Source organism: Physeter macrocephalus, chromosome 8 (assembly GCF_002837175.3).
Source record: "Physeter macrocephalus isolate SW-GA chromosome 8, ASM283717v5, whole genome shotgun sequence".
NCBI lineage: Eukaryota > Metazoa > Chordata > Mammalia > Artiodactyla > Physeteridae > Physeter > Physeter macrocephalus.
In genome coordinates this window covers 21,704,183-21,728,219 of record NC_041221.1, presented here as the reverse complement: position 1 = coordinate 21,728,219, position 24,037 = coordinate 21,704,183, and the positions used below count along the sequence as shown (strand labels likewise).

Below are 24,037 nucleotides of genomic sequence, written 5' to 3'. Positions count from 1 at the left end.
CACGTATGGGGCAGGTCTTTCAAATACCAGAGCCTGGGGAAGCCTTCACCTTTTCTGGTGGGTACAGGGTTCACTCCGTGCCACGAGCATCTCTAACTTCACCCTGGAGACGCCCCCCCGTGCCCCCTTCAGATATCAGGCCACTAACCACAGGAAGAGACGGAAGCAGAGCAGATCAGCCAAACCACCATACAGGGCCCAGGCTGACACCCAGCAGAAAGAAAAGGGACCCAGGCCCACCCTCAATGCCTTCGTTTCCCCTTCCTCTCTCTCCCAATTATTTGCATCAAGTGATACCCGGAAAAAAGGCAATCAGAGCAAATACTCATGTCTATATTTTTGTGCTAAGCACTCAGGTACATTAAGTCCTTTAACACAACAGCCCTACGCGGGTGGTGGGCACTCGTGTCTGCACTGTTCTACAGCTGAGAAAACGCACGGCCCTCAACGGAAAGAAGGTGCCAGGGCTGTGGAGCTGATGGGGAGAGAGCCAGGGCTCCAGCCCAGGGAGCTGGGGGCGGTCTGTTCCTGCAGAGCCCTGCAGCAGAGCTCCGCACCCTGCTTGTGCAGAGATGATACACTAGACCAGGTGCGGCCAGTCCTTGAGGGGCCAAAAGAATCTGTTTCCACAACAGCCAGGAAACAGAAGGATCCAAAGGGATGTTCTTATAATCTCCCACCATTGCTATTTTTGGCCACGATTAAGTGCCTAATTGTACTCTTACCCTCAGACACATGTTCCAATCATTGCAAAAAGGTGTCAGGTATCCACGGGTGCTCCCGAGCACGCAGGCACCACGGTTCGAGGTACACAGGGACCCGACAGCCTGTCTTCTGAAGACATCAAATTTGAGACCACAATCGCTACACACACGGAGCCGTGAAAACCAATTTTATTTTAAACCTTCGCAAATGAAGTTAACTGAGCTGTGGACAGAAAGCTAACCAGTAAATAACCAGGACAGCTGTTTTCCTGGTGTGGCTTTTCACTTCTTTCATTAACCCAGTAGGGGAGAAACAATCATTGACTTTATTGGCTCCAATTTCTCCAGAAAGACTGAAAATGGTGTGAAAATATGCGTGACTGTCTAGTGAAAATTAGTAGCTAAAGGAACAGAAAGTCTGTGATTGTGAGTCCTTCCAGGAAGAGGGGGACAACTTACACTACCTATAGGAGCTTTTCCTGTGCTTCTCTTTTTAAAAGATCCAACGGTAATCCAGTTGAAGACCCAACGCCTTATTGAGCTGGGTACATTATGTAATAAGACTTGATACATGGGTTTTGGTTTTAAATACTGGAGTCTCTATGTCACATTTTTTCTTTTTTTTTTTTTTTTTAACTATCAGCGTCTTCATCACTGAGAAGTGACTAGTCTGGGCCTCAGGTGACCTCTTCACTGGGCACAGAGGACACAGAGCCTGGGTCCCCTAATATTTTTACGGGCCCACAGAAATGTTTTAATTTCTTTCAAAATCAGAACAATAACAACCAAAAACCCCAAGATTCTAAGCTCAAAGGTTACATACATCTCCATGCTGACCCAGCATAAACTATGATTGTGAATATACTTTTAGGGAGGAGGGGGCAGGGGGCGGACAAAGGCCCTCAGTCCCTCCATTGTAATCTGATCCGAGGGGCTGGCGTCCCTGCTCACCAGATGCGTGGCATTCCCTGCTCCATCCCACACACCAGAGAAGGACCCCCAGCTTCAAGCAGTGGCCCCAGCCTTGGTTGGGGGGACCAGATTCCCAGATGGCCAATGGCTTAAGACGGTCAGCTACTGCTCATGAGGCCAGTGGCCTGGACCATTGCAAAACCTGAGCCCACTGAAGAATCTGGGCTCTTCCAGGAAAAGAACAGCCATCAATTTATTCTGCATTCACCTTTTGAAGTCTAACTCCAAACATCTTAATATGGACTTCTCCACTAAATAGAATCTTTTATAAGGTTGTCAAGGAAAAAAAACAGCACAGTATTCATGAAGAATGTATAAGCTTATAAACCACATTATTTCCTAGCCCCGTGTCTGAATCATGTGTTTTTCTTAAGGCTAATAAGTAAATGAAACAGCGGAAGGCCCTCAGACCTTGAATTACACGGGCCTCCCCCGTCCTTTATCCGGCCCCAGTGGACAGGAAGATGAATGAAGCCACTACAGCTCCCCCGTGGCTGCTTCCTTAGGAGCTAGTTAAGTTTTCAAAATTCAGAGTATAAAACAAATAGATTCGCTCAAAATAAAGTGAACAAAAACAGTGAAAACAGTGTCAATCTAAATTAAATAAGTTTATATATCCTCACCCCTCCTCCCTTCGTGGAAAAATAAAATTTACCATGTTAGGTGAACTAAATGAAATGTACTAAAATGTCTTTATTAGTACTAAAATGTGTGAAAGTGCCTTGAAGACATGTCTTTAAAAAGATTTTTTAAATTTACCGTACAATGCAAACTAAATAAAATGTGCTAAAATGCCTTTAAAAGAGAGATCTTGAGCCTGGTATTACCTACTATCATGATAATGGGCTCCTGTGTCTCCTGGACCATTTCATCCTTTCCTGTTCAATGCATCTTGGGGTAATTTGGGATCGCTTCTAATTGCCAAGCCTGTTAAACACCCATCGTTTTTATTTATTATGTGACAACCGCTTTGTTTCTTGGAGGCTTTTCCATGGAGCAACAGATTACCTGTATGTTCATTCTTTTCCACATGTATTTTTCATTCTTTGTTAAACAGCACTGTTCTTCTTTTAGATGGTAAAGGACAGTCTAATGTAAAATACCTTTCTATAAAAAGGATATTTTAGTGAAGTCCGACAGACTGAGGGTAGAAACCAATTTCCATCACTAACCGCAACTTGGAGTGAGCACTGGGCCTCCCTAAGTCCCTGTTTCTTCACATGAACAGAAATACGGACACTGCATGGCTGGCGGGGTTGAGGACATCACCGGTGCACCATAAATGAGATTATTATCATGGGGACCATCACTCCCTCTTTCCTGCAAATCTGCGTACTTTCCACCAATGCTAGTCTGACTATTCCTTATTGAAATGATGCCAACTTTCCATTCCAAAGGATTATATATTTGATTACAGCACAAATTAATCTGAAGGGCTGTCACTGGGCAGAAAGCAATCAGCCTTTAGCTATGACACACACTTGCCTTTAAGCATATGTGTCATATAATATGTATGTGTGTGTTGTGTGTGTGATACGTAATAGAAAATATATTCTTTCATTCTTTCCCACATACATAGTCATACTCCATTTTACCATGAGGTGTGAAAGGAATAAATAAAAATTCTAACTAAAATATTCTATAAAACTATAAAACTATTCAAACTAAAATATCCTATAAAACAAAGATGATCTCAATGAATATTCCATGTAGGGCTTCCCTGGTGGCGCAGCGGTCGAGGGTCCGCCTGCCGATGCGGGGGACGCGGGTTCGCGCCCCGGTCCGGGAAGATCCCACGTGCCGCGGAGCGGCCGGGCCCGTGAGCCGTGGCCGCTGGGCCTGCGCGTCCGGAGCCTGGGCTCCGCGACGGGAGAGGCCACGACGGTGAGAGGCCCGCGTAATGCAAAAAAAAAAAAAAAAAAAAAAAAATATTCCATGTACATAAATAGGAAGATATTCCATGTACATAAATAGGAAGACAATATGTCAAGATGTCAGTTCTTTCCAAATTAATCTATAGATTCAATGCGATGGCCATCGAAATCACAGCAAGTTAATTTTGTAGATATCAACACACTGATTCTTAAGTTTAAACGAAGAGGCAAAAGACCCAGAATAGCCAACACGATGCTGAAGGAGAAGAAAAAAGTTGGAGGACCAACACCGCCTGATTTCAAGACTTAGTACAAAGCAACCGTAATCAAGACAGAGTGGTAATGCAGAATAGACAGACAGATCAACGGACTGGAAAGACCCACATTAATGCAGTCAACTGATGTTGACAAAGGCGCAAAGACAATTAAATGGAGAAAGGATAGAACAACTAAATAGATACCCACATGAAAATATGAATCTAGATACATACTTTACGCCTTACGCAAAAATCAACTCAAAATGGATCACAGATCTAAATGTAAGACGCAAAATAATTGTGAAAAATTTTGAAAGTCTTCCCATGAGCAAACGTGTGTTGTGCAGTGGAAGTGGCGCTCAGAGGGAAATTGTTCATCTTAAAAGTTGAGCTGAATTGTCCTACTGTCAATTTGGCTTTGCTGGGAGGCACATTTCGCAGAGCCCCTTTCCCCCCACGGCTGGCTCTTGGTCAGAGTTGAACAGAAGAGGAATTTGTGCCAGAACTGGGAGGGGAAAGTGGAGCAAGCCCTCACCAGAATCCCCTTCCCGGAATGCTCCCAGGGGAGAGCTGGCCCTCGCAGGTGCCTGCACCAGATTTGAGAGGTGGAAGCCAAGCAGCCGCAGGAAGGGCAATGTGCAGGGTCGGACGTGGATGAGACACGTGTGGAGAAGCCTGGAGGGGCCCACAGCCTGCCCGGCTCTGCCCTGCTCCACGTGCAGCACTCTGACCAAAGCAGCCGGACCAGGCTCCCCACTACGTTTCTTCCTGAAAGGGCTCCCTTCGGTGGGCGCACATCCCTGCACGTCCTGGTGGGCCTAGTGACTCTCCGCTGCTCTCAATGCTCCCGGTTGCTGCCAAGCTCCATACTGAGAAAGGAGGCTGAAAACTGGTGAATTAACGATCCCACTTCAGAAATTCGGAAAAGAACGAAACCCAAAGAAAGGAGAAAGAAGATGCGGTGGTCCGGGACTTTGCAAAATATTCCCCATTTCCTTCTTCTGGGTTCCTTCCGGGTGGACTTTCTGACCTCCTTTGCAGTTCCAAGTAGCCGCGCTTTGGCCAAAAAAACGTGGACGGAAGTGAAGTGCTTCTCTCCCGGGCAGAGGCATGTAAATGCCAGGGAGAGGTCTCCCAGCACTTTGTCTCCATGGTACAATGATTACAGAAGCATCTGTCATGAGGAGGACGCCTACAGCCCAGCCCAGATGAGCAGAATCTCCCTCCCGGCCCACACTGGCCAGGATGTGTATGCAAGAAGTAAACCTCTGGTGGGGGAGGCCAAGCATGAGGTTTGTTTATTAGCCCGTCACAACCTATAACATCTTTGCTGATACAAAAATGGGTACCTGAAATAGAGTGCTGCCCCAACCCTAAAATATACAGCATTGATAGCTGCCAGGTGGCGGGAGCAGTAAGGAAACCATTATCGGAGACTGAAAAGTAGCAACCCAAGCTACGCAATGGTCCAACGTTTGGTCAAAATATATTCCTGTCCTGGAAGGCAAAGCTGCTCTAATAGAATTGTAAGTCTAGAGCAGGGCTCAGCGAGCTTCTTTTGGAAGAGCCAGATCATAAATGTTTTAGGCTTCACTGGCTATAAGGTCTGTCACACTAAACACAGCCTGCTGTGCCTTAAACACAGTCATAGATCATAGGCCATTGAATGGGCAGGCTATATTCCAATAAAACTTTATTTGAAAGAATAGGCAGCGGGTCAGATTTGGTCCCAGGCCAGAGCCTGTTTGACCCCTACTCTAGACACGGGGCCGCATCCAACACGATGTTACAAGTGTGGGTGTGCTGCTGCTGACTGCATCCGTGAAGGTACAAGAAAAAGAGAAGCTCAGAAAATAACTGACTGCTTGTAAGGAGAGACGAAAGGGAAGCACAGGTCTATGGATTTGCCAGAGGAAGAGGATAATGCTTCCCAGTCTCAGCCAGTAAATGACAGAACTTGGGTCCTAGAGTGATTAAAACCCAGCCATGCGCAGAAAAAAAACAAACAAAAAAAATCAAACCTGCTATTGAAGACGGAATGGATTAAGGTGCTTCAGACTAAAGCCCAACCAAAAGTATGGGGCCAGCAAATTCTTTCAACTGAACAAAAAGGCGCAGGGAAAAGAGAACCAGAAATTGTGTTTCCCAAACAGGCTCAAAAAAGCATATGCACAGACTGATAGAGGGCGCGAGAGAAAGACTGAGAGATAGATGGAGTGAAAAGGCAGAGAAATACAGCAAATCACAGAAGTATGTCTTGACAAGAACATGACCTTCGACACGAGTCAAAGGGACACGAGTGAAAGTAAACAGAGAAGAATTCAAAGAAGCTTTGAAAGATCTCTGTTTCCAGAAGAAATGCCAACGTGAACTTTGGCTGCTCTAGACTGAGGCAATTTGGGGTTCTCTATCTAGGGCAAGAAAGAGGTTGAGAAAATTGCTCGGTCCCCAGGAAGGAAATATTCCCAAACAATCATCCAGCTGTGGTCAAAACGATGGCCAATAAGGAAGAACCTCCCCAGCGGAGGGTTCAGATGTCACAGGAAATAATAGACAAGGGTCGATTTCCGGGACAAGGGTCCGGATCTAATGAAGAAGCAATCCCCATCCCCAGGGCCAGGGACCCTCAAACTGTCTGCCCAGGGGAATTTATCATTGTTATGACCAGCCATTAATGTGTGTCATTCTTCCCTTGGGATAATGGGAGAGTTTTGTGCCTATCCTTCGTGCACTGGGTGGCTGAGCGGATGGTTGATAACGTCTTCTTAGTCCACAGGTCTCCAGATCAAAAGAAGCCACAGGAGGGATAAATCAGGAGCTTGGGATGAATACACATACACCACTATATATAAGATAGATAACCAACAAGGACCTACTACTCAATATTCTGTAATAACCTATATGAGAAAAGAATCTAAAAAAGAATGAATATATACATATATATATATATATATATAACACTGAATTACTTTGCTGTATACCTGAAACTAACACATTATAAATCAGCTATACTCTAACAAAATTAAAATTAAAAAAAAAAAAAAAAGAAGCCACATTCAGGCTTCATGTGAAATGACTGCTCAGCATTCCCTTTGAACAAACTAGTGCCCTTCATTCACAGATCCTAGACTCTGAGCTTCTTGCCATTAGTGGATATAACTTTGGAGTGGTCTCTCTTGAGAAAGGGATGTATGTATTTTCTTAAGGAAGGAGTAAACTAAATGTCTGGTGACCAGGTAGGTGCACTGTGGTAGTAATAGCGCTGTTAAACATTCTAGTTCACCTCTCTGTTATGGTTTTGTCAGCAAAACTGGCTGCACTAATTCCCTTCCCTATATCCAAGCCCTTATGTAATTCCCTCCTACACTGACTCTGGCCCTGGCCACGTGACTCTCTTTGGACAATCTGACAACAGTTGCATGAAACAAAGACGTGAAAATACTCAGGTATTGGGGCTTGCCCTCTTCCTCATTGATCTTTAGAACCCTACATGCAAAGTAGCTCAGGCTAGTTTGCTAAACGAGCCCAGTGACTCTGTCACCCTATCCAACAGCCCTGGCTGACAGCCTGCCAACTGGCCTCATATGTCAATGAGGACTCCTTAGATGATCCAGCTACCAAATGACCCACCAGCTGCCAGCTGACCACACAAACAAGAGATAGACCAGCAGAGATCAACTGAATAGCTAGAACCAAGAGATGACCCACAGAATTGTGAGTTAAATAAAATAGTTATTCCAATCTGTTAATTCTGGAGGCGGTTTGTTACGCAGAACAAGCTAACTGATGCATCCTCCTTGTAGGCATACGGGAATTTGATGTGCTATATAAGGTACTGTGGTAGACTGTATTTCCCACGAATGGGGGCCATAACACATCCCATCCCGTATGTGACTGGCACTCCTCTCACTGAGTGAGATTCTATGTCCTCCTCAATTGAACCTGGGCAGTTCTTTGTGACCATGATGGAAGTGGTGTTATCTGACTTCAGAGACAGGATTATAAGGATGCCATGCACTTCCACTTGATTCTTAGAGGATGATCATTCTTGGAACCCAGCAACTATACTGTGAAGAAGTCAAGTAACCATGTGGAGAGGCATGTGAAGGTGTTCCAGCCAACAGTCCCAGTTGAGTTTCAGCTACCAGCCAGCAATGACCACTAGACATGTAAGTGAGCAAGCCTCCAAGGACTCCAGCTCTCAGCCTTTAAGCCATCCCAGCTGACACATGGAGCAGGGATGAGCTGCCATTGCCAAACTTGCCCAAATTGCTGATTCAGGAGGAAAATAAATGATGTTGATGTTTTCAACCGCTAAGTTTTCTGGGGTTTTTTATGCAGCAAACGATAACTAGGATACTTACTCTGGTCAATGAAAAATGAATAAAAGTGATGTGTCACTTCCATGAGGAAGATGTCAATTGCCAGAGAGTGAAGCACTCTTTTCCTCCCTAGTATAGCAATCAAGGAAGGAAGGATACTGTGGGATGCAACTTCCTTCATTCTAAATCTCTGAGTGACTGGTGTGAGAGAATTCCTCTGCTGATTCAAATTTACTGTGCAGCCTGAACAGAATATAAACCTTTATTGTGTTAAGCTATTAAGATTTTGAAAAAAAAAAAAAAAAAAAAGATTTTGGAGTTGTTTGTTTCCATAGCATATTCTAATATGTTCTGATTGACACAAGAGGTAATAAAGATAGAAAGCAAAAATGCAAATGTTTTGTCTTAATGTATGTTAAGACAAAACATACATCTGATGAGATTAACTAAAAAAAGAAAGCACCTAAAAATAACACCATAAATAAAACCCTAAGATATAGTATATGTAAAGTGTAAAAATGAGAACCGTATTATCACATATATGCCATTAAACTTGAGAATTGGGACAAAATGCAAAGATTCCTAGAAAAGTCTTATTGAAACTGACTTGAGAAGTAAAGTTAGAAATACTATAATCCTATTACTATCAAAGATACTGAAACAGAAATTTTAAAATCTCTCTACAAAGAAAGCAACAAACCCATGTGGTTTTCTAAGCAAATTCTATCAACTCTAACATAATGAAAACTTAGAAAACTAAAAATGAAGGCATATTCCATGATTTATTTTATAAGACCAGAAAAACTTATAAAAGAAAAATGACAATTTGATAAAGAAAAATTCCAAACTCATTTCACCAAAGAATATGCTTGCAAAAATCTTAAACAAAATGTTAGTACTTCATAGCCAACACTTTATAAGAGATATCATAAAAACTGTGTTTGTATCAGGAATATAAAAATTGTTCGATAATAGAAAATTATTATCCATTACTTTGACATTAAAAAACAACAAAAAAATCCTATAATTATCTCAATTTGGTAAAACTCAACACCCAGTCATGTTTAAGCTTTTTTTATAAATTAGAACAAAACGGAATCTCAAAGGATATCTATGAAAATCTGTAACCAACATCATCCTAAGTGGATAAACTATGAAGGAATTCTATTTAAAATTAGGAAAAAGGGCAAGGATACCCTCAATCATAAGTTCTGTCAATAACACATTAGAGTTTCTAGCCAGTACAATAATACAAGAAAAAGAAATGAAATGCCTTAGGATTGGACAAAAGGAAATATAACTCTCATTATTTGCAGATGATATGATTGTCTATGTAGAGAACCTGAAAGAATCTGCATTTCAGTTACCAGTAATAAAAAGGATACGATAAGTTGTGTAGCTATAAAATAATATCCAAAATTATATTCTTTTACGTCATCAACAAAAGATTAGAAATTCATAATTTTTAAGACATCATTTACAGTAAGCAATAAAATACAAAATATCTTTTGGTACTCAGGAGTAAGAACAGCCTACAGAAAATTGTAAAACATTACTGAAGCACATAAATGGAGAGATGGCCCATGTTCATGGATAGAAAAATTTAATATCATAAAATATCAATTATCAGCAATGAATCAATAGATTAAATATAACACTAACAAAATCCCACTTGAGTTTTTTCATATTGAGGTTAAAATAAGTTGATTGTAAAATTTATATGGAAGAACAAAAATTCAATAATAACCAAGAAACTTTTCAAAGAGTTGAATGTTACTTCCCTTGCCCAATATAAATACGTATTATAAAGCTTAGTATTTATACTCTGTGTGTGTGTGTATTAAAGAAGAACAAAACTTAACCAATGGAAGAGAAAAGATAGCCCATAACAAACGACTCATATATGCAATTTTGATTTAGAACAGATTCGGGGAAAGAAGTAACTAAAATGAATCAGTAAAAATTGATTCTCCAGAAGAAAAAAAATATGTAAATGGACTTCGATCACCACTTTATACCACACATATACCACATGGTATATATAGGGTATGTATGATAAAACCCCTTTTTTTATAGAGCTTAAAAAATAATACAGTACATTTAAAACACACGCAATAATTCAGCATTTGGGGTAAGCATGGAATGGAAGCCAGCACCTATGAGCTCTGGCCCATCCTGGCTGTACTATCCCAGCATCATTACATCTGAGGGATGATAAAGGACACTGGTGGAAATTGGGTAGAAATTCTAATCCCAAAACCCTGCAGTCAGGGCTCCCATCACCATGGTGCTGGTTCGCCATCATCTCCACCAGGAACCTTCTGTAGGGTGGTTACCCTAGACACTTGATTTATTCATATGATTCTCTCAGACAGTAATCATCATCTTGAGAAGTCTTCTCAAGAGTTTCAACGTTCTAAAAAGAAGCTATTGTACTTTATGTTTGTATGTTTCAAATGCAATAAATTATTCATTCAATAGATTTTAATTGCGCTAGTACTGAAATTTTCCATTTCAAGCAAAAAGTGACTTGGTTCACTCTGAGATACAATTGGCCTTACGCATTCCTAACGGTGGTGACCCAGGTCTCTATTCTCGTTCTTTCTGTCTTGGCACTGTCGTTCTACAGCCCTGGGCAGAGTCAGAAAACTAGTTGGCAGGGCTGCTCATGGGGTTTTTTAGGCTGAGTATCTCATGCTCTGCCCATCACTCTCTCTCACCTGAAGGTGGCACCTGGGGATGGAAGCATAAGCCTAAGTGAAAAGAGGGAGCAAAAATGATTATTTGTAACGTTGCCAGCAACAGATGAACAAATGAAGTCTTCCTCCAAACCTCTTCCGGTTCCCTTCCTTGTGATCTTTATTGTATCTTTATACAAATAGGGCATTGAAGCAACATTAGCAAAGTCTTAATTTGGCCAAATGGATCAAACACACAAGCTGACTCAACAATCCTTTTCTCTCCTCCCAAACGCACCTGGTGGCTGCAAACCAGCATTGCCAGATGTGTATCTATTTCCTAGTTTGACACCAGGGAATTGCCTGGTAAATATTATCTTACCACTCTTGTTCATTTTACATTATATAACATTATCCAAAGCTAACAAAATTGAAAAGATATGAAGGCCAATAGCAGTGTCAATGTGGCAGAATTTTCGTGCTAGAGAATGGTAACTTGTGTCAAAATATGACTTTAATTAAACTATCTATGCTTCTCCATCTTTTTTTAAAGTAACTCAAGGGCTTCCCTGGTGGCGCAGTGGTTAAGAATCCGCCTGCCAATGCAGGGGACACGGGTTCGAGCCGTGGTCCGGGAAGATCCCACATGCCGCAGAGCAACTAGGCCCGTGAGCCACAACTACTGAGCCTGCGCGTCTGGAGCTTGTGCTCCGCAACGGGAGAGGCCGCCACAGTGAGAGGGCCGCGCACCGCGATGAAGAGTGGCCCCCGCTCGCCGCAACTGGAGAAAGCCCTCGCACAGAAACCAAGACCCGCACAGCCAAAAAGAAATATAAAATAAATAAAAATAAAATTAAATACATAAAGTAACTCAAAGCTATATTCATACTTATCACATAAATAGAAAAACATCCCCTGTTCTTTCATACCCAGGTTTAAAAATTCTAGTACTCATTTAGTTGTCAGCCTGAAATACATCTACAGGGGACCTTGACAAGGAAAACCCTGTGTGCCGCAAGTATAATAATAAAAATGACCTACATTTGTTTTGGGTGAGACATGTGCCCAGCTCTGTGCTAAATGTCCACAGGATCCATCTTACTTAGTTCCCGAAAGATCTCCCTGAGCCTGGCTGTGTTATTCGTTTTAGTCCACAGCAGATAAATTAATTTGTCAGGAACACTACGTGGCAACACTGAGACCAGATCCAGGTCTAGTGGCAGTTTTATGCTCTTTACAAGAGGCTACACGATGGGAAGGGCAGCAGCTAAGGAAAAATGCATCTACCCCCTAAATTATACATGTTAATTAAGCACCTGCGATCTGGTTAGCGCTGTATTAAATATGGGGGTGCTAAGTTTCTTCCCTGAAAGAACTAACAATTAGTTGAGGAGACAAGACGAACTGACAAAACTATTCTGCACGTCAGATGACAGTCATGGAGTGGGTAAATTATTTCATGTAATAAATGAGCTTTGCAGGCATCAGAGGCTGCAACCAATACAGATAGCAATGCACAGCACAGGCTGGCCTGTTTTAAGCTCAAGGAGGAGAGTTTGAACTTGGATAAGCATCACGGGGAGGAGGAGGCTTCGAGGAGAGGGGAAGCGCTGGAGGAAACAGCAAAGCTAGAAAGGACCAGATGCAGACGCTCCGAGCTCACGGCGTCCAGGCTAACAGACCACCCTAGTATTGACAGGTAAATGGCAGCGTGTCGAAGATGAGCTGCTTCTGGATGGAATGCCACCCAGAGGGTTGCCCATCCCAGTGCGGGCGCCAGTAGGCACTCCGTGAATATCAGTGAGGGAAGGATGAGTGAAGTCCAGTGGATCGTACTGATGTCAACATCGAGTTATAGAAGGAACTAGGGTACCGGTGGATTATGCACAAGCACCCAGCCCTGACTGTGCCATCACTAGCAATTCCTGAACAAACAGATCGAAGTAATTAATAGAACCATAAGACACCTTTACCAAAGTAAAGTAACAGATCAGCTCTAACAGCATTATTATCTTTTAAATAGAATGTTTAAGTTAAAAAATACCAGTAAGTTTCACACAGAGCTCAACAGGAATGGATTTTACAGGCCACAGTATTCATGCCGGGGACTTGGCCAACGAAAGCAAAGTTACAGATGCACCTGCTGCTTAATGGGAAAACCCTGGGAATATTCAGCATGAAGGAAATAAATGAAGTCTACCCCAATGAGTTAATCGTGGGGAAGCATCCCTACAATTCTTTAACATTACAAGAGAAAAAAATGGAAATGTAACCCCATCCACAGAACGAAGCTGGAGGACTTTCCTATCAGCGTGAAATTTCAACAAGAAAACTGCTGCTGTGCTAGGACCAGAGCCGGGGATTCTAGATCTGCAGTATCACCAGCCTAGTTCACCCAGGCAGAGTCAGACATCCAGCACCACAACCGCACCCTTAAAGACAAGAGCCACCGCCTTTGGGTTTCGGTTTCCTCCTCTGTAGCATTAGCGCCCTTCCAGCTCTAATACTATGTGACTACGTGTTTTTCACAGCAACAATGAAAATGCAACTACAGAAGACCCAGTAATGACAACAGTTCCTGAGGGCATACTCTGTGCCAGGCATTCTTCTAAGTGCTTCACGTGTACCGATTGGGACCATCACCTTAGAAGGCAGGTACCATTTCATTTTACAAACAAGAAAACTGGGGCATCGAGAAGTTGAACAATTTGCCCAAGGTCACAGAGATGGAAAGGGACAAAGTCAAAATGCCAACACATATAGATGCTCTTAACCATTACACTCTGCCTTTTTTAAATGAAGAAGGCAAGGTACCGTGCATATATTTAATTATGCACTTTAATATCCAAAGGATGCTTCCAAATCCTTTCTTGCTAGGCCTCTAAACTGAAACCATCTTTCCTGCAGAAAACTACAGTTTTTCGTTGTCATTTGTTTATACCACAGTTAAATCATAATTAAAGTGACTTATTGAATTACTGGCTGCAAATTACAAATACCTGCCAAGTAAGATTCTCCTGCATGTATAGAGAAATTCGCAGAAAGATGGATCTTTAGCTACCTCCACTCCAATTCTAAAAGCATGCACTACCCCTCCACCCGCAGAATTAAGAGACTAGAGGAAGTATGCAGAGAATTGCCTGCTCCTTAGAGGAGATGTCAGACATATTTATCTGCCTTCTCCAGCCTTCCACTCCCCAGGAAAAGACTTCTCCCCATTCATCCTTCCACCCACTAGGGGCGCTGAAATAACGTCCGGAATAATAAAGCCAATTTGCCTCTACGGTGATTGGATTCATTTATTCGTTTTGGAAAAATTAGGATTCTTTCTCCATGTATAGAGCAAAGCAACACTCATATATCTGCCCCTAGAAAAAACACCTGATGCTGGAAAACTGATTTGTAATGAAGTACTTACGTGGTCACTGTTTGAAAGATCTAGCACACCGAATCACAGTAAAAGCAAGACGGTAGATCATGTTCTGTCAAAATCATACATATTACGTATTTAATACTGATAAAAGTATATACTCATTTGGATGTCATTACCAAACTAAAAAAAAACAGGTTAAAAAAAAACAGAAAAAACCTATTTTATTGCAATATCTGACTACTTAAAATTTTTCCATTCCAGTTGAAATATTGACCATCCCTAATCATAAATTTTAACCAAAACAAATCTGGCTGGAGCTAGCTGGTATTTGACAAACTAAAAAATTTATGTCAGCCTTTCCTAACCACGACGGGCAAATTTTGAGAAAAGCTGGCTGATTTTGGACATAATAAATGAGAGAGGATTTGATTCTGAGAAGAGGTTTTCATGCATTTAGTAATTAATAAGAACCAGTCCTGGAAAATGAAGCTACCTCATAAGACGTAGAACTTAAAGTTTGGTCTTATTAGTTCCAAGTTTTCTCATGCCAGAGGGTAATTTAATTTTGTTCACCATGCCCAGGACTATCATCAAAAACTTCCATCATAAGCAAGAGAAAATATTTTTCATATTATTAAACAAGATATTAAAATTCAAGACATGCTATCATATGTGCTATTTGTTTCATCTTGATACTTCTTAACAAATATGGGATTAAACCTATTTAATCATTTTTTTTTTTTTTTTTTTGCGGTGCGCGGGCCTCACACTGTTGTGGCCTCTCCCGCTGCGGAGCACAGGCTCCGGACGCGCAGGCTCAGCGGCCATGGCTCACGGGCCCAGCCTCTTTAACATTACAAGAGAAAAAAATGGAAATGTAACCCCATCCACAGAACGAAGCTGGAGGACTTTCCTATCAGCGTGAAATTTCAACAAGAAAACTGCTGCTGTGCTAGGACCAGAGCCGGGGATTCTAGATCTGCAGTATCACCAGCCTAGTTCACCCAGGCAGAGTCAGACATCCAGCACCACAACCGCACCCTTAAAGACAAGAGCCACCGCCTTTGGGTTTCGGTTTCCTCCTCTGTAGCATTAGCGCCCTTCCAGCTCTAATACTATGTGACTACGTGTTTTTCACAGCAACAATGAAAATGCAACTACAGAAGACCCAGTAATGACAACAGTTCCTGAGGGCATACTCTGTGCCAGGCATTCTTCTAAGTGCTTCACGTGTACCGATTGGGACCATCACCTTAGAAGGCAGGTACCATTTCATTTTACAAACAAGAAAACTGGGGCATCGAGAAGTTGAACAATTTGCCCAAGGTCACAGAGATGGAAAGGGACAAAGTCAAAATGCCAACACATATAGATGCTCTTAACCATTACACTCTGCCTTTTTTAAATGAAGAAGGCAAGGTACCGTGCATATATTTAATTATGCACTTTAATATCCAAAGGATGCTTCCAAATCCTTTCTTGCTAGGCCTCTAAACTGAAACCATCTTTCCTGCAGAAAACTACAGTTTTTCGTTGTCATTTGTTTATACCACAGTTAAATCATAATTAAAGTGACTTATTGAATTACTGGCTGCAAATTACAAATACCTGCCAAGTAAGATTCTCCTGCATGTATAGAGAAATTCGCAGAAAGATGGATCTTTAGCTACCTCCACTCCAATTCTAAAAGCATGCACTACCCCTCCACCCGCAGAATTAAGAGACTAGAGGAAGTATGCAGAGAATTGCCTGCTCCTTAGAGGAGATGTCAGACATATTTATCTGCCTTCTCCAGCCTTCCACTCCCCAGGAAAAGACTTCTCCCCATTCATCCTTCCACCCACTAGGGGCGCTGAAATAACGTCCGGAATAATAAAGCCAATTTGCCTCTACGGTGATTGGATTCATTTATTCGTTTTGGAAAAATTAGGATTCTTTCTCCATGTATAGAGCAAAGCAACACTCATATATCTGCCCCTAGAAAAAACACCTGATGCTGGAAAACTGATTTGTAATGAAGTACTTACGTGGTCACTGTTTGAAAGATCTAGCACACCGAATCACAGTAAAAGCAAGACGGTAGATCATGTTCTGTCAAAATCATACATATTACGTATTTAATACTGATAAAAGTATATACTCATTTGGATGTCATTACCAAACTAAAAAAAAACAGGTTAAAAAAAAACAGAAAAAACCTATTTTATTGCAATATCTGACTACTTAAAATTTTTCCATTCCAGTTGAAATATTGACCATCCCTAATCATAAATTTTAACCAAAACAAATCTGGCTGGAGCTAGCTGGTATTTGACAAACTAAAAAATTTATGTCAGCCTTTCCTAACCACGACGGGCAAATTTTGAGAAAAGCTGGCTGATTTTGGACATAATAAATGAGAGAGGATTTGATTCTGAGAAGAGGTTTTCATGCATTTAGTAATTAATAAGAACCAGTCCTGGAAAATGAAGCTACCTCATAAGACGTAGAACTTAAAGTTTGGTCTTATTAGTTCCAAGTTTTCTCATGCCAGAGGGTAATTTAATTTTGTTCACCATGCCCAGGACTATCATCAAAAACTTCCATCATAAGCAAGAGAAAATATTTTTCATATTATTAAACAAGATATTAAAATTCAAGACATGCTATCATATGTGCTATTTGTTTCATCTTGATACTTCTTAACAAATATGGGATTAAACCTATTTAATCATTTTTTTTTTTTTTTTTTTGCGGTGCGCGGGCCTCACACTGTTGTGGCCTCTCCCGCTGCGGAGCACAGGCTCCGGACGCGCAGGCTCAGCGGCCATGGCTCACGGGCCCAGCCTCTCCGCGGCATGTGGGATCCATTTAATCACTTTTTATGTAGAAAATAGTTAAGCAAGACAGTAAAGTTTCAATTCAGAATTTACTTTTTAAAATATAATAAAAATAATTTGCAGATTACCTTATCTTCATGATCAATAATGCAGACGCATAGATTGGCCATAGATTGAAATTAAGTGAAAGCAGATTGTGAATAATGCCAATTAGGGAAATACTAAGTCAAGACAAAGCTTACTTTTTTTCCTTTTAAGAGATATTTCAAGTCACTTCACACAAAGGCAATTACATATACCAAAAAATCACTATGTACTTGGATACTATCAGGATCATCTTGTGATCCAAATGTTCCAGAAAACTATGGATATGCATTAAGAAAGTTACCAGACTTTTTCTACTACAAGAACTGATGGAAGTCTAGTGGAAATCAAAATCAGGCAGATTCATGGGAAAGAAGAATCTGTCCAAGATTTCAGGCAGCAAAAACAGATCTTCCGAGCTCCTGAACTACGTCAGAGCCTAGTGATTCTAGTAAAGCGCTCGAAGGTGGAAACCTGGGCGGGCCCCAGGCAGCTATTTCTGTCTCCCAGTGTAGATCTCTGGGAAGCCAAGCTCTGCTCAGTCTGAGAAATGAATTCACCCCACTCTGTGTGCACATGACTCCATGTTAACTCTGTCCCATCTTCCAATGCTCCTAACCTAGCCATCTTTGACTACGTGGATGGAGAACATTTTTTGTAAAGGGGAACTGCTGTTTATGCTACTACTAAAAGCAAAATAGAAATGATCTGTCCAGACCTCAGAACTGTGCCAGTACTTCCTAAGGTCAAGTTTCAGAGGACAGTGCCCATTCCTCCCATGCATTTCCCAATGCCAGGCCCAGTAGCCCCAGTGCCCACTTGAAGGTAGCCTTTCCACCAGGCCACGTTACCCTTCCTGATTCCGGAACATTTCTGCACAGCTCATCACCTAGAAGGATTTACAAAGCAGTCAGAGCATGGTTTAGGTAGAGCAAAGGACAGGATCCATTCCACCATCTCTGGACCTCACCCTGGGCTACAGCCATGACATGGGAAGTGCCTGCTTTGTACTTAAAGTGATTTAGCTGAATGCCAGGAGAGCGTGGGAATGATTGATTTATCAAGAAAAGTAAAGATGCCTGAATAAACTTTTTAAAAAGATACCACTCCAGCATTTGCACCACGTGAAATGGAACATAAAGGAACTGGGTAAAGAAACACAAAGATCAAAGACAAATTAGAGAAGGGAGCTTTCAGCTGACGGTGCTGAATCCCTGACGACCCATTCAAGAACATCTACGTAGATCCAGGTTTAAGAAGTTAGAGATCTGTATGATAGCAAGCAAAGTGGTGTGTGTAGGGGAGCATGAACTTCACATTTGTCTTTAAATATATTAATGGTGCTATAAATAGGCCATCACCTGCTCCTCCTTTTCCATTTGGAAGAGAACCAGCCAGAACGGGTTTGAATTACAGATTCAACAGAATCACAAGTAGCAATGTCCTGGCTGCTTTTTCCAGAGGAAAAGGGATGTGTTTTCTTCCCTGCAAGAATGGAAATGAGAAGGAGATGCTTTTAGAGACCCTGCTTGCCAACGAAACCGAGCAGAAGTCTCTCGTCAGGTCCACTTTGGCCCGAAAAAGTGGTCAGAAGAGACCAAGATGCCATTCCAGGGAGCATATTCCAGGCTGGTAACAAGGGTGTGAAGACTGCCGAGAACTCACACCCAGAATACAGAATTCAGGTGCTCTCTGCTCTGTGTTGTATAATAAAAGACCCAGTTGTGATCGGCGGCATCGTGATGTTCCATTTACTTTCTAATTTTTATTCTTATCTCATTGAATTCCAGCAGAAGACAACACCTCTTGACTAGTGTGGGGAAAAAGAAAACTTCATTTTCTAAAGAACCCAGATGATAAGTTTTCCCATGCATAATATTTGAGCACCATCTGGCTCAGGATATGAAGAATAAATTGCCAAAACCCAAGGACAGCTATTTTGCACACGTGTTGAAATAAAGCAAACACCCACGCCTTTGCTCCGAGGACACGAATATAGGTGTATGTTTATATTCTAAGCTAAAAAGACATCATTCGATGCAGACATCCCCAGATCAACCACTGACCAAAAATATCTCACTGATTAATCAATGCCTGGCACTCAATCTGCACATACATATCATAGGCGGTGCAAAAGTTTGAACCACACCAACAGAAAGATCAGTAACAGGAAGCTTACCGCCATCTACAGATTTCCCCTCACTGCTCACGGGAGTGAGCCAAGGATTCTACTCGAAAAATATAAATTGGCAAAATTGGCATCAGCTGTGGAGTTGCGTTACGCTCCTAGTGATGAAACCCAGTTTAATAACCTGTGCAAAACAGTAAACAGGACTAACTACCTCTCTAGAAATAGGAAAGCAACGGTCCGCGGATGCTTGTTACTTATACACTTGGAGGCCGAAGACGCACAACAGGTCAACACCCCATCTCGCCCTGTCTATGGGACTAAACTATACAGATTTAAAGGCAAATATGTATGATAATATACGTGTTTTCATTTCTCCTCGCCATTCACCACTTTCCCGAGGCAGGCTTTTTAGAGAGTTAAATAACTAAAACGCCAGCTCAGGGGCTGGGCAGCGGCCTCGCGAAGAGGCGCGAGGCTGATTCGGACGGACACAGACCTAGTGGAGCGGCTGCTGCGGCCGGCGGCGCCGGGTGGAAAGCGCGGCGAGTCGGCCAGCGGGTGCGCCGAGGCGGAAAACGCACACCCGGGCCGTGCACCCGGTGCACACCCCGGCAACTTTATTTTGGGCAGAACCTTCCGAGGAAACTTTTCTCTCGCCCTCAGTTCTCGCCCAAGCCAGGTCGGCCGCGGGCAGGCAGGAGGGGCAGGGCGCCGCAGGCCGAGGGGTTGCCCCGGGCGGGACGCGGCTCGGCGGGTACCTCCCTCTCCTCTCGGGGCCCCGGGGCGCGCGGGCAGGTCCCGCAGGGAGGCCACTCACCAGCCGGAGCGCGAAGAAGACGGCGAGCAAGGCGAGGCAGGCGCCCATGACGATGACCAGCAGGAAGACGATGAGCGGGTGCTGCTGGCTCATGCGGTAGTACGACTCGTAGAGCCAGTCCCGGGACCGCTGCAGCCCGTCGCCGTCGCCGCCGCCGCCCGCCGCCGCCGCCGCCGCCGCCTCGGCGCGGTCCCGCAGGTAGCGGCGCCGCCGCATCGCCTCCTGCCACATCGGGGCGGTTCACGGGGCGCCCGCCGAGCGCGCCCGGCCGGGGCCGCGCCGCCCGCTCCCCCGCCGCCGCCCGCGTCCCAGCCCCGCGCTGCCTCGGCCGGCCGCGCTGCCCGCGCTCCGAGCTGCGCGCAGGGGCCTCCGGCGCGGGCGGAGCTCGGCGCCCCGGGCTGGGCGCGCTGACGCGCGGGCGGGGGCCGGGCGACGGCCTCGGGGGCAGCTCCCGGCGGCGCCGCTGCCGCCACCGCGCGGGAGGGGGCGGGTGCGACAGGGGGCGCTCGACCCGCCTCTGCCCGCACCCCGCGCGGCGCAGCCGGGCCTCCACCCAGCGCCGCCCCCCGACGGCCGGGTCGCGCGCTGGCACGGCGGGGTGCCGGCGCGCCCGGCCGCGTGCTGGGCGGGGAGAGGCGGGGGCCGCGCCCCGGCCCCGGGGGTCCCCCTCTTAGACCCGCCCACGATCAGCGCGGGCAAGGTCCACCTCCGCCCCGCTGTCTCAGCCTGGGGTCGGGCGGGGGCTCCCACCGTGCCCTGCGCGGTCCCCGAGCGCGGCCTGGGGGTTCCCGCTTCCGGCCGCCCTCACCTCCGACCTCGCTCAGAAGACTGCGGAGGCTCCTAACTCCTCTCCACCGGCTCCAAGTGCGGCGGGGAGGGGAGGGGCCCTCCCGCCCTCCAGTCCCCCCAGGCTCTGAGTGGTGTGCGGGGGGTGGGTTGGACGGGGTGCTCCCACGCTCCTCCCCACTTTCGCAGGGCGTAGCGGGAGGAGACCTCCCATCCTTTGGTACCCCCTGCTCGGAGGACCGGGGGACTTCCTCTTTTTCACCCTCTGTGCGCTCGCAGGAGGGATTCCCCTCCCCTCCGCATCCCTTAATGGGTAGGGGTTCCCAGCCTCCTCTTCTTCAACTCAGCACAGCGGGCTTGGGGGCTCTCACGGTCCTCCCCATTCTCTCAGAGGGCAGGGGGCTTCCCTGCGGGGGGCGGGAAGGCGCTGGGACGCGAGGAGACCCCTTGGCCGAGAACAGCTCCAAATGCGCAATGGAGAAGCGAGGCGGACACCCGCCCGTGTGACTGAACGCTGCACCCCGCCACGTCCTCGGGTAGGCCGCCTTACTTGCGCCCTGCAGTTTCAGCTTAAGTCACACTTTGGAGGTACCCGATAGGGCAAGGTTTTCCGTATCGGAGTTTAGAGGGAGCCCTCTGGTCGGTCCACGGCCCCCGCCGAGCCCCTGCTGTCCGGCAGGGATGGCAGCGAGGCCGCGACCGGGGAGAGCGGCTGGGCGCTGGTGCGGGCAGGGTCGGCTCTGGCATTCGCTTCCTCCACGCCACCTCGGGGGACTGGGCGCGGGGGCCGATGTCTGCAGGGCCAGTGCCCCCTCCCGACACGCCTGGGGGGTCGAGCCCGCTGGCCCTCTCCCTGGGCGGTAGGGGAGCTCCTTGGTGCTCTCCAAAGGAGCCCACCCGTTTGGAGGGTTCCTCCTAGTCGAGAGTTGTCTGTACCCAAGACCCGCAAATCCCTCCTCCACCCGAAGCCTAAGGAATCCGAGGCACCGCGACCCTCCCCTCTCGGGCACCAGCAAACGGCCGGGGGTTGTTCTTACGCACTTGTCTGTTCCAGTACCAGACCAGCGCAGGGGGCTCTGAACCCTGGCACCTACTAACACCACTTGGGAAACCTTCCCGAACTGTCCTGCTGCCCGCTCTTGGCCCTCCTGTCCCCCTGCGTGACAGAGGCATGTGAGCTGGGTAGCTGCGTGCCCAGTGACGGCAGGACCCAGGCCACGAGGGGAGAGGGGCCCGGAGCCTTCTAGTGACTTTATTTTTAGCCGCAGTGAATGCCTGCTCTGCTCAGGGGGTGTAGACCAGAGAAGGGCACAGCTCTGCCACCAGCTGCCCGAGACCTTGGCCGGTGGGTAAGGATGAGGGAGTAAAAAGGAAGCGTGTCCCGGACACTGGATCCTTGGCCAGGGACCTGCCCACCAGACTCCACCTAGTCCTGGGCCTTCCCTCCTGCCCTAGACCTGCAGAGGAGAAGAAATGGGAGGAGGCAATGGCTGGGAGAAGCCCCCTCCCCCGAACGTGTCCTGGGGGTCCCGCGGCCTCCTGCCCTCGCTGGAGATGGAACTCTTCTTTGTCGAGTTCCTGGTCTGCGCCCTCACCCCGCTTTGCCTGCTCACCCCTGGCGGTAGACGTAACCGCCCCCCCCCCCGGGGTGGGGGGTAATTCAAATCTCAGCTTTACCCGCGGGTCCAGACTCACCCATCGGGCTCAGTTCTTTCTTTCGGACTGGGGGATTTTAGGGTTTTGGTGGTTCTGAGAACAAGCTGCAAGACAGCGCCGATGAATCGGATTTATAAATATCCCGAGACCAGCCTCTCCTAAGGAAGCCCGGGTGAGTGGGAAGTTGCACAGCTGCTGTCGTGAGGATTCTCCCCTTCCTCTCGCTCTGCCCGTGGTCTGTCTAGGTTGGGCAGAGCTGCGCATTTCCAGTCTTTTCCTTTTGGAGCAACTTCTCCTCTCCAATTCTTGATGCTTCTTCACCCTTTGTATTGATAAACGGCTGCCTTTACCCACTCATAAAGGAAGAAAAAGTAAATAATCTGTAATTTAGGTTTATGGTTAAAAGTACTGAGAGACTCGTAAGAGAACAGTACATGTTTAAGTATTTTCTCCTTCTCTCCAGTGGGGAAGTAACAACCAGTAGCTATACCCTATATATATCCTCCACATGGTAAAGGGGTGTGGCTGTAAGATTTCTAGGAGATTTTGTTAAATACAATGGCAGGATGTAATTAAAAGAGACTCTGCATGAAGGGACTTTTGCCCTTGACCCTTATGACATTTTTTATCACTCATTCTTTCATTAATTCGTTCAATAAATATTTATTTTGTGCCTATCATATGCCAGATGTTCAAGGGGGGGAAAAAGGACCAAGCCTAGGACCCTTCTAGGAATTTCCAATGTACTTTGAAAAGTAGGGCTACAAAAAACAAAACATGAGGAAAAATCAACATCCATCCCCAAGTCCCCCATATGATTTAAATTTCACCAACGTGGACAAAGGTAGTAGAATGAATATAATATAATAATCAAGATATGTCAGGCTTCCCGAGGTTATATTGGGTTTTTCGTTTGTTTCAGTTTGGGGGCGTATTTTTTTGACGACCTCTTTATGTTTAATACAAAATATGAACCAATATAATCACTATAGTTATTCTATCAGCATTTTAGAATCAGTTGCACCAAATATACCTTTTTAAAAGTTCACAACAGTTTCTATTTTGAAGGCAAAAAAAAAAAAAAACACAGCGAAATAATAACCCCCAAGCAGCATGAAGTGGAATGAAAAATACCCTTTAGTGCAAAGCCAGGAGCATGAAATCTAGACTCATGCAATTAAAGGGACCCCAAGGAGTCCATTTCCGTGCCTTCGGGTAGCAGGGCTGCTATGCCGAGGGTAAGCCACGAAGAGCAAAGGGGTTGTCCCACAAATATACTCCATATCAATGTCCTTGCGACAAAATGCACAAAGAAACTTACCATGGAAGCTCTAACACGGGCCTGAGAGATTGGGGGGAAAAAAGGAAGAATAAGCATGAGAAAGGAGAATTCATTTTTCCTGCGACACTAGAGGGCAGCCCTCCATCCTCAGAACCCAGAAGGCAAGGCAGGCCTCCTGGGAGTGTGATTAGTGCTGTTGCACAGGCCCCCTTGCTTGGTTTAAGGTCCTGCTGTCGCCATGTTGAAATTCTTGATACCCATTTTTATTTTGCCCTGAGCCCT

General features: G+C 45.3%; 1 protein-coding gene across 1 annotated transcript in view; it reads right to left on the bottom strand.

Moving 5' to 3' along the window:
• The window catches only part of ADCY2 (adenylate cyclase 2), a 438,072-nt gene extending 417,810 nt beyond the window's left edge, over positions 1–20,262 (bottom strand). Inside the window, exon 1 of the mRNA XM_024121370.2 lies at positions 20,032–20,262. Within this exon, the coding sequence (XP_023977138.1) occupies positions 20,032–20,262 (231 nt within the window). The remainder of the gene's footprint in view (positions 1–20,031) is intronic.
• Between the last annotated feature and the right edge of the window lie 3,775 nt (positions 20,263–24,037).